The 12,121-nt window shown below is 36.3% G+C and overlaps 1 protein-coding gene across 1 annotated transcript in view; it reads left to right on the top strand.

Moving 5' to 3' along the window:
* Positions 1-12,121, top strand: part of DCDC1 (doublecortin domain containing 1) — a 382,580-nt gene that overhangs the window by 217,947 nt on the left and 152,512 nt on the right. Inside the window, exons 18-20 of the mRNA XM_088789501.1 lie at positions 4,898-4,958; positions 11,381-11,515; positions 11,920-12,077. Coding sequence (XP_088645627.1) covers positions 4,898-4,958; positions 11,381-11,515; positions 11,920-12,077 — 354 coding nt within the window. The remainder of the gene's footprint in view (positions 1-4,897; positions 4,959-11,380; positions 11,516-11,919; positions 12,078-12,121) is intronic.

The raw sequence follows: 12,121 nt of genomic DNA, 5'->3' as shown, positions 1-12,121 counted from the left end.
AGGTAAATATAGTATGTCTATGTGATAAAATATTACTCAGCAATAGAAAGGAATAAATTCTTGATAAATGCAACAATGTAGCTGAGTCTCAAAGTAATTATATTTAGGGAAAGGAGCAAAACCAAAAAGAGTATATACTGTTTGATTCTGTTTATATAAAACTTTAGAGAATGCTAACTAATCTAGACAGCATATCAGTGTTTGGCTTGTGATAGAAAGGTGGGAAGAGATAAAAAGGAAGGGATTGCAAAAGAGGCACTAGGAAACTTTGGGGGTAATTTTTCAGCTGTGATGGATATGAATACGTTCATTATCTTGATTGTTGTGATGCTTTAGCAGGTATATACATGTTTCGAAACATCTTCAATTTTTACTTTTAAATATATGCCTGTCGCTTGTACTGTATTTTATAATATTGTGTCAATTATTTCTCAATAAGTTGTTTTTAAAAGGTACAAAAAACAAACTAAGAAAATAAACAAAAAAATCAAAAATGTAAGGGTAAGGACTGACTAAATGGTTACTTTAGAGGGGAAGGGTGAGAGAAGAGCATTCTCAGTGGGAGAGCTGATCAGCGGTCTAAGTCAAACTGTTAAGGGTGAAATTCGGTAAATCAATAACATAATTAGATTTAGCTGGCTTGCAGTTTGGCTCATTGCATAGCCTGCTATCCAGCCACCTGTAATTATACCTAGCTAGTTTGTGGTTAGATCCGCCCTGATATTCAGCCATTTTCTCTTTGTTTCTCCCCTCACTGAGTAACTAAAGAACTCTGTTTTGTTCCCTTTCTCAAAACTACTCATACCTCATTAATCCATTTAATTAACAAAATCCTACCGGAAAAGGGCAATTTTTTAATCCTCAGGCTCCCAGACACCAGAATACACATAAAGCCTCAGGCTGCGGTGGCCAGACCAAGTCTGGAGTCCAGAGATAACATTATCTTAAAACAAACGAGACCCCAGTGAGGATGTCAGCCCTGGAATCTGCCTAACTGACTCCCCCTTTCCTTGGTTCTTCTTCTGTACCTATAAAACCGTCTGCTCATTCTAGGAATGGGGAGGTGGCCTGTGGACAGGAGTCCGCCATCTTCCCAGAATGCCGGCATTCTGAATAAACCAGCTTTTCTTTCCATCAACCACATCTCTCGTTTGTTTAACCTTTTCAAGCAGCAGGCCGCCAGACCTTAACATGGTATCAAAAGTGGCAGGTGTTTGGAAAGGTTTTATCTATGGCTTGATGGAGATGCTTTTCATGCCCAAGGCTCTCCTTGGCCTAACTGGATACTAAATCTAGTGCTGATGTGGTCTTAGCCTACTGAAGTTACATCCTAGCCTGACCAGGATTGTCATAGAATTGGGTGGGACTGAAGCCCCAAACTCGATATGCTTGCTGACTATAGGAACTAGAGCTTGGGCAAGGAAAGAGATGATAATTTAAAACAATTAAAAATGTGGTTTTACTTGAAGAATCTCTGTTTACAAGAAAGGGTGTGGTTTAGAAAGGAAAGGAAGGAGAAGAGAGGGGAGAGAGGCAAAAATGGGCAGGAGAAAGGGAGGATCCCTATGCAAATGAGGATCATTTGCCTTTGTATTAATGTAACTTGACTTTATTTGAGAAACAAAGTCTATTGTAAGGTGGAGGCATAATAGCAGAAAATTTGGAAAACTAGAGGTTGTCATTCACCGTGAAGCTACATTTTATTTCTTAGGCAGCGGTAAGGGCCAAAACTGTTAGAACTTACCTCACCTCTGGGTATATACTTTTAAATATGTTTCTCTTTCCCAGAGCTTCTAAGTGCCTGTATGACTTATTTTAACATAACTATATCTCATTATAAATAATGATAAACATCCTCATGTGACAGCAATTTCTGGAGACAAATTTCTTTCTCTTCTCCTAAGTAGTATAATATAATTTTAACAAAGCTACAAATCAAGACATAGCCTTTTATATGCTAAAAATAATAGAACTAGCACTTAAAGTAGCAACCTGACAACTTGCAAAGAATATTGTAAACATATCATGCCTCATTAGTTCAGTTATGTCTCATTTGGTGTCACTCATCTTATTCTTATTCAATATAGCAAGTGCTTGCACATATTTATCTTTTTAATATTTTTTTCTGTGATGTGCATCTGACCATGAGTGATGAAAGGCAAAACAACAATGTCATTTGAATATCATTAAAATATAAAAATCACAGGATACTTTTTTTCCAGAAGATATTTTGGAGGTCTTGCAGACAAACCAATTGAATCAAAATTCTTTTTTAGGCCACCATGTAATTTTGATTTTGCTTCATTTTTAAAGAATGTGGCTATGTAGGATCTAGCCTTTAGTTTTAAATTCATAAACCAATTGCAGCAATACACACACACACACGCAGGTTAAATTACACTAAATACTGAAGATCCGTAGATTTTTGTTCGGCCTGCACATTATTAAATTTCTTGAGTTAGTTGTGAGCCTGTAGAAATAGGGAGATTGCACAGAAAAATACTTATTTCTGTTTTTGCTCAAAAAATGAGAAGAATGGACAGCACTGGACCTTCATTTTCTCCGGGCACCAATCATACAGGGATGGATTCCCCTTTAGATGGAACATACACCCTCTGGTTTGCTCTATTCTGTCTGCACCATTCCCAGTAGCAGCCCTCACACTAGCTCTAGGCTGCTTTATTCATTTGTAGTACCTGTCTGGTAATCTTTACTGTTTTCCTTATTTCAGGGTTAATCTTTCAGTTATTTATTTATTTTTTGCATCTACTTTTTGTGTTCTCCCTTAGGTCTTGCTGGAAATGGAGTGGGCCAAGTTAATCTAGACTAGGTTAAACAAACACTGCCTTCAGGACACCATTAACTACAGCTAACGAGTGTATCTGTGTAATGCTAGATGCAGAGATGGAAAGATAGACAGACAAGTAAACAGACAGCACGGTCACTTGGTAATCAGAGAGATTGAAAATCATTTCCTTGGTTAAGTCTTAAAGTTTAGGAGGCTAAGAGTTAGGTTAAAACAGAGTGACAGACTCTAGTGAGTACACAGTGTGGAAAGGACTGTTTGCCATGCGTCGAACTTTTAAGTAACATTCAGACATATAGATGACACCATTAGAAATATCAGAATTAGAGAATTGCTCATGTGTAATTTCACAGTATGTGGATTGATGGATGAAACTTCTTATCTCTACTCTTAATACGGTAAGAATCACTGAGCGGAAATCCCTTTTCCCCCGTTTACTATGGATTCTACTTTTGGTCCAAGTAACAGTGGAAGACACCAGAGCCATTTGAAGCTGCTTGGGAAAACAGATTCGTAATTGTGAAGCCTAGTGTTGGTCCTCCTGACAGCCACCTGGGAAATGATGAGCATTAGCCTATGAAATTTTCCCCAAATTGAGCTGTAGCCATGGATGCCGTCTTTCTTCTACCCTCTGATAAATGGAATATTTCAAAGAAATGTTGTTTTCTTGGATAATGAATATAATAATAACAATAAATGTTAGTTCTGGACCCTAAGACTTTTTTTTAAAGCTTCTTTTTTCCTTTATTAATTACAAAATAAAAAGATCTCTAGAAAGACTACTTTTCCCAATACCTCCCTCACCCCACCGAGGGCTGAAATTGCACAACTACCTTTGTCTAAACTCTGAGAATGGGATTCTTAGCTTAAGTATCAGTTAGACCTTGAATGATATTTCATACAATTTTTATGTGGGTATTGGAACCCTTCGTATTTTCTCACATCTCTGCTCCCCTCTCCTCCATTCTAATTTCACTTCCATTTAATAATGTTTCTCTTTTTAACCTGAATTTGGCATCTGAAAATTAACCTTGCCTACTCTCTCTAACCTCCACCCCATTTATTCAGTCATCAAATCAGTCCTCTTACAATGCTTTTATAATATGGAGCTCTTCTCCACCTGCTCTCATCACTCTAGTCAGTGTTTCCCGACGTTGGTTCCATAATCTCCACGTCCATATTCCCCAGAGTTCTTCTCATTGGAATCACTTGCAGTATCTACTAATGTAGATTTCTTGGGGTCCAGAGTTTCTGAATCAAAATCTGAGGATTGGGGCCTAGAGACCTACATTATTATCAAGCACTCATTTCAACATGGCCAAGAATTCTTCACATTTTTTTATGTAAACTGGATGTGTGAGAGAGGCTAATGCACACGGAACCAGTTCTGGACTCCTGCCCTTACATGTTCTGCCCAGTTCGTGGAGCACCTTGCTTTACAATAGAGCATTACCTGACACCTCTTGTTCTCAACCACTGATGTCTCTGTCACAACTCAGAAGCAGTAGGAACAGTCTTGTTTAACATCCCAATGCACTTAATTTAATTCATTTGTCCTACTTTTGTAAGGTTTCTAAATATTAATGAATACATGATTAGTTAATTTAGGCATGATTAACTTCATCACATTTTAGTTTTTCTTACTCAGACTTAGCTCAGAAGATTTGATATTTCTTCATGAAACTTTCCGGTTGTTTCAGAAACAGGTGCCTGAGGGTTTCTAATTTTCCATGGTATCTTTTTCCATTCCATTTTCTTAATCCTTGTACTTAATTACTATAATATTCTTAGTGATTCTATTTATTCTCTAAAATTCTTAATCACTGTTTCCAGTCGTAACACACACACACACACACACACACACACACACACACACACACCCCAAAGCACTTTGGGTACCAAAGAAGTTGATTGTCTTAGGGAAGGCTTTAGCTACTGAGGTAGCAGTGATGGTACAATTATAGAATCCTGGGTAGGGTGTGGGCAGTCCTCCTGCCGGGCGATATGGAAAATGATTCTTTTATTCGAAACCTATAAAACGTTTCAGTGTGGAGAAAAGTTGTCAATCTCTGAATTACATTTTCATTACAGACATAAAGAAGATAATTCTCAGAAGTGGGTGTTTGGGACTGACGGCTGCATTTATTCTAAAGTAAGGACTTCATACGCCACAGCTTTTATTCCTAAGTTTTTCTGTTCCCAGATTCGTATAAAATGCACTGTCTATTGTTGAGACCAAGAAATGCTTTTTCTGCATAAATGATTTTACTCTGTACCCAGAAGTTTAGAATTTAGCTTAACTTAACTCATTACTTTCCTTTGAGATTTTGTTTGACTTTAAAACACAGGTCCTCCAAAGCCAAAAATAATTTCCTTTCATCTATCAGTAAGAAACCACCCAGCATTTCAGGGCATCAGTTTTCTTTCTTTTATTTTAAATTCTAATTTATTATTTTTTATTGAGATATAATTGACATATCATATTGCATAAGTTTAAGGCACACATTGTATTGATTTGTTACATTTATATATTGCAATATGATTACCACCATAGCATTAGCTAACACCTCTATCACCTCATATAATTATTATTTCTTCTTTGTGGTGAGATTAAGATCGACTCTCTTAACAACTTTGAACTTTATAATATATTATTGTTGATTATAATCACTATGCTGTGTATTAGATCTCCAGAGCTTATTTATCTACTATTTGCAAGTTTGTACCCTTAAATAACAGCCCCCCAATCCCCCCACCCACCAGGTAACCACCATTCTCTGTTTCTATGAGTTTGGCTTTTTTAGATTCCACATAAATATGGTATCATGAAGTATTTGTCTTTCTCTGTCTGATTCACCTCATTTAGCTAATGACCTCAAGGTCCATCCATGTTGTCAAAAATGGATGAATAACATTCCTCTGTGTGTGTGTGTGTGTGTGTGTGTGTGTGTGTGTGTGTAAATGTAAATAAAATATATGCCACATCTTGTTTATCCATTTATCCCTTTATGGACACTTAGGTGCTTAGATTGTTTGCATATCTTGGCTATTGTGAATAATGTCGCAATAAACATGGGAGTACCAACCAATATCTTTTCTTTATCCACATCAGTTTTCTTCTTCATTAAAATGAATAAATTGGCACTTTGAAGAACTGGCAATCTCTACTAAAGATGAACATGTCTACACAACCCAGTAATTCCCCTCCTAGTTTAATTGTAAACAGAAATACTGTTATTCCATGACAAGCTGCACCATTTTAGAAATTTGCAGAGTTTCATACAATGTCCATTTGTAAATTAACATAATAACGTTTTCTTGAGTAATTATTTGTTGGCACACTGGCTAAAATCCCAGCTCCACTCACTAACTGATCCAGAACCATACACTTTTAGCTCTCTTCTTAAGCAGGAAATTTGACATAGCCGTCAAATGTCAAAGCATTTTAAAAGTTACATGTTTTCTAACTTCATTCTGAGTTTCACCCCACCTTTCCCTTTATCCTGTTTCTGACTCCCCTACATTTCTGAATCAGAGTGAGTTTCCTGGTTGGTAGGAACGGAATCACAGAAAGACTAAAGCTTGTACATCTTCGTAAAAATAACAAGTAGAATTTTGAGACTGAACCAAAATATCCCTCCAGCTCTTAGGCCTGTCCTTGCACATGAGAACTTCATTCTGAGGCGTTATCTGAACTGCGCTGGCTCCTATTACCAGACAACATGGAGCCAAACAACATGGAGTTTTGTATAAGTATCATCCTTCCCACTCACAGACATAGAAGAGCAGGACCAAGGTTTAAGTGTATTTTCTTCTTCCCTCTCCCAAAATTCAGGTACCTAAATATCCACTTCTACTCCAATGTCTTTTTTACCTTTCCTTACCTAGCAATTTATTATTTTCTAATTATTCCTACTACTAGTATTGATAGTGAGCAAATAACTCATACTTTTGTGTTTTAAACATGTTATTTTTGAGAATTTTGATTCTAAAAATTTTAATGTGACATTCCCAGACGCAATCGCTGATTTTTGAAATTAGTTATTCTAGATTCACAGAACAAAACTATCTTTTAATGAGACATTTCATTCTTATGGAGGTTTAGAAATTTTAATTAGATCTAAATTTAGTCATATCCCAAACTATATCCATCTAGTTAAGGCTAAAATGGAGGATAATTTGATAATTATTTGCAGCTGGATCATAAATGGAGCTCATTCTATTCATTAAAAAAAGACAGAATTACTGCTTTAGGATATTAATAACTAATCTTGGCTCCACCACTTATTAGCTGTGTGGCCTTAGGCAAGTCATTTAACCTTTCCAAGCTTCACATTCTATGTCTGCAAAACAAATGCATTCTTATTACTAGCATTTTGAGGATTTGGCACAGATTCTGGCCTATCGCTAGATTCTGGCATATGAATTCTAACTAATTGATAATGTACAGCTATTAATGATAATCCTAATGAACAAATTTAAATACAATATTGCATTTTGTTACTGATTTTACTTCTATAAGGTTTTTTTATTTGCTTGTTTTTAAAGTTAACCATCCCTCTATTTGTTTGCAAAAAGATAAAGTTAGATCACTTCCTTTATGCAAACCATCAGTTTCAGCTAAATTAAGATTTAAACTTAAACATGGAACCACAGAATATCTAGAAGAAATCATGTATTAAAGCATCTAACCCACTGTAGTGGTGAGTGGATGTCTTTATCTGCAAGTAAAGAGAGAATTCATAAAGGAAAAGACTAATGGCTTTGAGTATATAATTTTTTAAAAATTCTAAATCTAAAATAGCATAAGCAAAAGTAAGAAAGGAAATAGGGAAAAGCTGTGCAATATAAGTGTCAGAAAATGGGATAATACTCTTCATATACAATAAGTCTGATACAGCAATAAAAAAGGATCAACACTTCAATAGAACAAGAAACAAAGAATATGAAAAGGGAATACAAGACAGAAGAAAAATCAAAAGAGGCAAACCAAATAAAAAAGTTCAGCCTCATTAAAATTTAAATAAATGTAAACCAAGGAGATAGTATTGAGATGGTATTTTCTTCCTATTAAATAGGGAGGTTGTAAAATGGGAATATCCAATGTTGATGAAGATTGTGAGAAAACAGACATACTCATTTCCTTTTCCTGTGTTTGTATTTTATTTGTGTTAGTTATTTATTGCTGGGTAACAATTACCCCCAAACACGGTAACTTAAAACAACAAGCGTTTATTATCTCACTGTGCCTGTGGGCCGGGAATCTGGGAGTGGTTTAACTGGGTGTTTCTAACTCAAGAGTCTCTGGTGAGGCTGTAGTTAGGGTGTCAGTAGGGGCTGCAGTCATCAGAGGCCTGGTGAGGCTGAACAATCTGCTTCTGTGCACACTTACACTGCTTCTGTCCAGACAGTTTACCCATTTGAAGAATACCATTTAGTATTTTTCAGTATATTCACAGGGTTGTGCATCCATCATACAATCTAATTTTGGAACATTTCTATTTGCCCTAAAAGATACCTTGTACCTCACACGTGTTCCCCCCATTCTTTCTGCCCCACCCCAGCCTTATTTGGCTCCACACATTTGCCTATTCTGGACACTTATTATAAAGGGAATCATACATTATGTGATCTTTCAAAACGGTTTTCTTCCACTTAGCATAAGGTTGTCCAATTTCATCCGTGTTGTACTCTGCATTAATTAGTAATTTGTTTTTTCTTACTGCCAAATAATATTCCATTGTATAGAAATATCACATTTTATTTATTTTCCAGTTAATGGAAATGTTGTTCGTTTCCACTATTTTGGCTATTGTGAATAATGCTGCTATGAACATTTGCATTGACGTTTGTCAGTGGATGTATGTTTTCATTCTCATTGATATATAACTAAGAGTGGAATTCCTGGGTAATATGATAACTCCATGTTTAACATTTTGAGGACTGGTCAAATTGTTTTCCAATGTATTCACACCATTTTATATTCTTATCATCAACATATGAGGGTTCCAACTTCTTTGCATCCTTATCAACTCTTGTTATTTTCTGTCTTTTGATTACAGCCATCCTAGTTGGTATGAAGTGGTATCTCACTGAGATTTTGATTTGTAGTTCCCTAATGATTAGTGATGTTGAACATCTTTTCATGTGTTTATTAGCCACTTGTGTGCCTTCTTTGGAGAAATATCTTCTACTCAGATCCTCTGCTCATTTTTTAATAGAGCTATTTGTCTTTTTATTATTGAGTTGTAAGAGTTCTTTATATATTTGGGATACACAATCACTTATCAGACATGATTTGAAAATATTTTCTCCTATTCTGTGGGTTGTCTTTTCATTTTCTTGGTGACACTGTTTGCAACACAGAAGTTTTAATTTTTGATGTAGTATAATTTATTTTTTTTTGGCACTTCTACTTTTGGTGAGGTTCCTTACATTTTTTAATAGACTTTATTATTTTTTAATTTCTAAATTTTTTTATTGGGGAATATTGGGGAACAGTGTGTTTTTCCAGGGTCAATCAGCTCCAAGTCATTGTCCTTCAGTCTGGTTGTGGAGGGCGCAGCTCAGCTCCAAGTCCAGTTGCTGTTTTCAATCTTAATTGCAGGGGGTGCAGCCCACCATCCCATGTGGGAATTGAACTGGCAACCTTGTTGCTAAGAGCTGGCGCTCTAACCAACTGAGCCATCTGGCCTCCCAAGACTTTATTTTTTAGAGCAATTTTAAATTCACAGTAAAACTGAGGGAACAGTAGAGTTCCCATTTGCCCCACGTCCCCCCCACACATGCACAACCTCCTCTATTGTCAACATCCCCACTATAGTGGGACATTTGTTACAACTGATGAACGTACATTGACACATCTTCACCCAAAGTCCATAGTTTATAGTAGGGTTTCCTCCTGGTGTTGCACATTCTATAGATCTGGACAAATGTGTAACAACATGTATCCACCATTAAACTCTCATACAGGGTAGTTTCACTGCCCTAAACATCCTCTGTGCTCTGCTATTCATCTCTCCCTCCCTCCTAACCCTTGGAAACCACTGATCTTTTTCACTGTGTCCACAATTTTGCCTTTTCCAGAATGTTATATAGTTGGCATTATACAATATGTAGCCTTCTCAAGTTGGCTTTCACTTGGTAATTTGCCTTTAAGGTCTGGAGTCCCTTACATTTTTAACATGCATATTTAGTTGCACATTTTCTAACAAAGTTATTCCATATCTCTTTTTCCAGAACAATGTAAAGACCTTAGTGCCCTTTAATTATTCACTGAACACCTCCTATTTTTTTGTTAGCACTTTAGTTTTACACTTTCAAAAAGAAATTTCTATTGTACTTGAGTCAGCATATCTAGGCTTTATGGACTAGTAAACAAGCTGGATGGCACTGAGCAAGTTGCTTAACGTCCCTGTGTCTGTTTCCTCACCTTTAAAATGGACACAATAATAATACCTATTTCAAATGGCTGTTGCAAGGATTAAAATGTAAATATATTGTCATGTGGGCATTACAGTGCTCCAATGGTAGCCTCCAAATATGCTCCTAGATAGGCCATCCTACAGCTCATGGAACAGAAAGGTGCACAGACCAAATTAAAATGCTCAAATCATGCTTTATTAAATTGATTTAAAACACAAAACAAAATGTATAGGAAGAGAGAAGGGCTAGGATACACACTTAAAGTGCAAATGGGTTGAAGGGCCACATTAACTGAATCTCTGCAGTACCAACATATACTCTCTCTGTGTTGCATCACCCTTCCCTGCTGATGATGTGGTTCCAAGGACTAGAGATGAAATTTGAGCAAGGGGCCTGAGACAGTGACACACACTTTCTCCATGAGTGAGCTGAGTGGCGAGTAGCTGTGCTCCCCAGTTAGCCTGTTGGGTAACTGTGGATTTTATCCAGCAGAGGATCCAAAATGAGAGACAGCCATAGGTGGCCAATTAAAGATCTCATGATTTTTGTGTGTCTGCTGTGTTTCATTTCTGTTCCATGTATCATAAATATTTGTTACTTTGTTATTTAGTAAATCATGACTATTACATGTCTATTTTTTCCTTCTACCCCTTTCTATGTTCGTAACACACATACTCTACTTACTTTCTGTCTGACACTTCTCAGGTTACTAACTTACTCATCCATGCTTAATGCAGCTAGTGAATTTCATCCATCCCATTTGTTTTCTTGTCTTCTAGAGCAGAATTGAATATTCCCAAACAATACAGCAACTGCATGTTACATTTATAATAATACCTTTTATGTTGAAATAACTCAGTAAATGGTAGCTATTATTAATATATAACATGGCTTTAGTATTTTAATCCTATCTATGGGTGAAGATCAGTGATGTAGTTAAACTTGATCTGATTAAACAACTAATTAGAAAACTCAATATTAAAGTTATTTGGCTTGATTTTGACCTGAAATTGATAATAAATTGCAAAATTTGTTAGCCAGACCTTTTTCCTATTAATCTGACTTATCCTCCCATCATTCTAGTTGTATAGATTTTTGGCTATTGCTTGCAAGGCTGGTACTACTTTTATTCCCCCCGCTATCCTACAGGCTTATCCTCAATTTGTTCTGACCTACCTAGAGGAGCTAAATGCACAAGTGGATGCGACCCAGACAGAATACTGCATTGACCATGGTGCCTGGACCACAGCTCATCAGGAACATGGCAGCAGCTTAGCAGAAGAGGTCAGTATAGTCAGCCAGAGGCAAGACAGAAATAGATCTCTAAATTGTATTTTGAAAAGAGAAAAACGTTCAAGTTGTTTTCAGGAGACAAACATAAATTCACATCTTAATGTTACTGACTATTTAAAATCATACATATAATATAATACTGATGTGCATGTTAATATTTATATAAACATCCACATATATTTATATAAACATTATTTTATTAAATAGATAGTGATACACTAACTTTTCTTAGGACTGCCTTCTTTTGTTCTGGCCACATACAAATGATTTATGTGCCCGATGAAGAAGACTAAAGGAACCATGAAAAGTATAATGTTAAATTTGGATCATATATAGTTTAGATGTTTCCACTCAATGAAAATTAGCTTATGCTATTCCTGTATTTTATTTATTAGGTTCTGCAAAAAAGTGCCAGTATCCCTGTTGTGAAGCAACTGCGAGAGCCTTCAGACACGCATTTAATGCCAGAAGTTTCTCCTGGAGAGACAGGGCAGCTGGCAGTGGCACTGCTGAGGAAACTGGAAGAGAAACGTCCTAACGCTTCTGCTCAGAGGTAGGGCACTGACAGAAGAGAGCTTTATTGCTCAATGACATTTG

Source organism: Rhinolophus sinicus, chromosome 14 (assembly GCF_057876585.1).
Source record: "Rhinolophus sinicus isolate RSI-liver-muscle chromosome 14, RSI-T2T, whole genome shotgun sequence".
Taxonomy (NCBI): domain Eukaryota; kingdom Metazoa; phylum Chordata; class Mammalia; order Chiroptera; family Rhinolophidae; genus Rhinolophus; species Rhinolophus sinicus.
Note: the sequence above shows the minus strand (reverse complement) of the source record. Positions and strands in the feature narration are given on the sequence as shown.